This window comes from Myodes glareolus, chromosome 17 (genome assembly GCF_982192425.1).
Source record: "Myodes glareolus chromosome 17, mMyoGla1.1, whole genome shotgun sequence".
Taxonomy (NCBI): domain Eukaryota; kingdom Metazoa; phylum Chordata; class Mammalia; order Rodentia; family Cricetidae; genus Myodes; species Myodes glareolus.
The window spans coordinates 31,385,887-31,389,803 of NC_142042.1; the positions used below are offsets into that span (position 1 = coordinate 31,385,887).

Genomic DNA, 3,917 nt, shown 5'->3' on the forward strand with positions numbered 1-3,917 from the left:
TATAGCAAATCAGAAGAAGATAATAGATACACTGAACCCTACAGTGCATCTTAAAAGTAGAATTTGTAAGTTCATTTACCTCAGCACAGGACAAGAGCAATGATATCCAGACATCCTTAAGTGGCAGGTCTTAAAAGATATATTCAGTGAGGAAAACTCGCTCTAATGGAATTTCCTCTCATTACTTAAAATAAACCAGGTCACTGAGATGGGATGCAGAATGGTATTCTGTTCACTTTGATTTCACTTTAATTCCATCAAACCATAAATCCTCATGGAAATACCTTAGGCACATGCCTGCAGACACTGCTATGCCCAGCATTTCAGCATGCATGTGTTAGCACGATTTCAAACAAAATAATTTTTTAAAAAAAACTTATGTCAACAGCTTTAAGTATGAATTATCTCCATGGCTATAAACTGCAGGTGTAAAATACATCACATGTTCTGGTGGGAAATTTAATTCAGAAGGCCACATTAAAGGCCTAACCTACGCACATCAAAATTAAGCTAACTTCCTAGATTACAGCAATGGTCTTTTTTTATCTTCCCAAAGCCACTGAAGTTAAATATACCTCAATGTATTAGGTTCAGCTGTAACTACAACTGCAATATACATTCAACTGAACCATGACCTGTTTTCCATCTCAGAAGTGAAAGGGAATTATGTCAGTTATGAGACTTACATTTTTTCCATTCTAAGATCCTTCTGAAAGCTATTTCACACTAGAACTAAAAGCAAAATGCACTTCATGGCATTTACTTGCTTTGCAAAATATTTATTTATGTTACTGCTCATAAGACAGCGTTTCAATCAGTCGCTAAGAACAATTATATGTTTTTTCTTTTACTTTCAAAGTGCACAGACCCAGAGACATTTGGCAAAGAAAAAATATCAGTATGGAATATGATACCTAAGCTTAAAATTCAGTTATAACTACATGTTATATTGACTTACAACACCGATCCACACAACAAATACAAAATTAACATGCGTAAATAAATGTGGTTTAAAATACCCACCCCTAGCAGAAAGCTTTTTGGTGTTGATAATTTTGGCAGCATACTCCTGTCCCGTCGGGATCTTCATACATCTTCTCACCACTGAGAATGCCCCCCTAGAAACCAACAATTAGCAAGTCAGCAGTAGAATCATATCGAGTATCCACTTAGAAACTTACAAACCTGAGCATATTTATGAGTCTTGAGCAGTCTGTGAAATATCAGAATAATAAAAGCATTATCTAGAAAATGAACAATTATTTCTAAATGTTGAGGAATAAAAAGTAATTTTTAATTGACTGAAAACACACATGATTAATCAACAAAATCAAACGAAATGCCAATTATGACCACTCTTGTTTGCACATGAAATTCGAAAACATTTCATTTTCACACTCACAAAACACCAAATGCTCAGAGCAAGCCCTGCAAAGAGCAGAGCTGGAAACAGGGAAGGAAAAAAAAAAATCTGCTGCCTGTTTATTTCGGTAGGAAAAATAATTAACGTGGCTCCAAGTAAGTAAATATGGCGATTGTTTTCATTAAAACATAAATCTGGGGCTCACTGGTGCTTTACCAGATCCTGGGGTAAGGTGATTTCTCTGCCTGGTTGGGCTGGGGGAGGGGAGAGATTTGAATTAAGCTGCTCTTCCGACATGTCTCCATGTTTCAACAGCAGATCATCTATAAAGATATCATTTTCATTCCATTAAAAATGCTTACACTTCCTTTTGTGCAACTGTAGGAACCCATGGCACACACAGAAATGCATCTTGTCCCTAATTGTCGAAATTAGCGATAGAAGAACTGGTTTGAGGTTGGATGCTTGGTAAATCAGCATTCCTGGCTGGATCTCTGTACAGATCGTCTGTAGGTACCCTGTCACTCCTTAACAAGAAGTTCTGGCACTTAAGTGGAGGAGGTCGTTTTACGCAACCACAAGGCTAGGCTACCTTGGGAAGCGCTTTCCTGAGCTCTAGAGATGGGGTTTTTCCTCTGCCTCAATAAATAAATCGCCGAAAAGATGTGCGCATACTTAATCCTATAAGAACGATGGTGAGCGAATCCTTTAGTGCAAAGAATAGCGGATATGGGGCAGGGGCGTGGGTTCTGTAGGGTGGCCCTTTTCCTGGACAGAACAACTATTTGGATGCCGAACCAGACTCTCCACCAAGCCAAGTTGAACTTTCGGCATCGATAAATATGGCACCATCTCTGAGAGTCAGTGCTCATCAGCTCATCCGAACCTGGGTCAGACGGCAGACACCGACCGCGGGCTGAGCAGGAGACATCTATTTACCGAAAATGTGATAAATGTTGCGTTTTTTGCATGCATCTCCTTTCCTCTCCGAAGATACGCGCGCACACGCACACACACACACACACACACACACACACACACACACACACACACTCGCGTGAGCGCACACTTCCCAGGATGACAGCTACAACTGCAGAGATCGTAAATTCACTAAGTCTCCGGTGGAGAGGTAGAGGACCCGAGGAGGTGGGCTGGGGATTCGGGGCACCCACCACAGTGGGGCAGGGATCTCCTCCCCTCTGTGCCCCACCCGCACCAAGTCAGGGGTCCGTCACCCCGCTTCGGCCTGCGGGCTCCCTCTCCCCCCACGGGGAACACGGGGGTCGCGGGAGGAGATGCCAGGCAAGGACGCTTACTTTCCGAGCTCCTCGAAGAGCTGATACTCGTCGGTGAACCGGGTGCAGGTGGTGGTCGAAGCCATGGCGGGGTCTGGGCAGTGTGCCGCTGGCAGCGCGACGGGCGACACGCGAACAGACGCGGCTTCCCGGGACTGGCGCCGCCGCGCTGTCACCCGGGGCCGCCCTCACTTTCCTTGTCCGAAAGTAGCTCGCCCGCGAGGGAGTGCGCGCAGGGGCGGGGCACGGGGCGAGGTGGCCAGACCAACCCGCGCCGCCCGCGATCCCTCCTCCTCCTCCTCCTGCCGCCGCGGCCGCGGGGCAGAGTGCTCCAGTAAGGGGTCGAGGGGGGACCCGCAGGAGGGGTGACCGCTGACACCGAGGCTCGCACAGCAGCTCGGCGCAGCGCCCGGGTTGGCGGACGAGCGAGAGCGTAGAGCCGGCCGGCTGCTCCTGCGGGCGGAGGCGGCGCTGGTGGCCCGCGCTCCCCACGGGGCCGCAAGGCTGGGAACCCGCGCGGCGACAGAGTGCGCTCGGCTCGGGCGGGCGAAGCTGGCGGCCGCAGCTCCTCCCCGGCGCCTCCTCCCGCCTCTCCCCGCCCCGCGAAGCCCCCTCCTCGCCGGCCCTACACCTCCCTCTAGCGACTTCAGCAGAGTCCCTCCGGGCTGCTCTCCCGCAGCCGTCTAGGGAGATCGCAGGGAGGGGATGTGCGGAGCGGCGGGAGAGCGCACTTAGGGGACGGGGTGCACCGGGATGTCGCAGTGACCCACGAGGGGTCGGGAAGATGAGGGACGTCTCTAGGCCGGCCACTCAGCCGCGGTGCCGGGGAAGCCGAGGGAGGGATGCAGCGTTGCATCAGGGCGCGGTTGGCGTTTACTGCTCCCCAGACCCGGGTCCCACGTCCCACCCAGGTTGCAGCGATGCCAGCCCAGGCCACCTCTGCTGAGGGCCCCGCTGTCCCTCAGCTAGGGGCGAGGATAGCCCGGGCGCCACGTTTCACTTCAGGTTTTACTGTCCCCTCCTCGCCCTGCTCTCCGGTTGTTTTCCTGACTGGGGCAAGCCCCATAAGCCCTTGCTTGGCCATAAATCCTAATATAATGAAAGCAGAAAGTCCAGCACTCTGCCACACCTTCCTGCCTCTCCCGAGTAAACTCCCCGGTAACCTCAGCAAGTTCTGATAGTAAGCAGGGCTCTCGCGAGACGTCCCACTCGGCTGCCGAGGGGGTGGGGCCCTTGGAAGGTTGGCTGCGGGTCACGCG

At 50.7% G+C, this 3,917-nt stretch overlaps 1 protein-coding gene across 23 annotated transcripts in view; it reads right to left on the reverse strand.

Moving 5' to 3' along the window:
• Positions 1–2,873, reverse strand: part of Camk2d (calcium/calmodulin dependent protein kinase II delta) — a 255,781-nt gene extending 252,908 nt beyond the window's left edge. For 8 of the 23 annotated variants that reach the window (XM_048456693.3, XM_048456687.3, XM_085677747.2 and 5 more), the window contains exons 1-2: positions 2,680–2,869; positions 1,024–1,118 (exon numbers count right to left, since the gene is read on the reverse strand). In XM_048456693.3, the coding sequence (XP_048312650.1) occupies positions 1,024–1,118; positions 2,680–2,744 (160 nt within the window). In that variant the 5' untranslated portion in view covers positions 2,745–2,869. Of the gene's footprint in view, positions 1–1,023; positions 1,119–2,679 lie in introns of all 23 variants that reach the window. The other 15 variants (XM_048456689.3, XM_085677739.2, XM_048456686.3 and 12 more) reach the window with 6 other exon arrangements.
• Between the last annotated feature and the right edge of the window lie 1,044 nt (positions 2,874–3,917).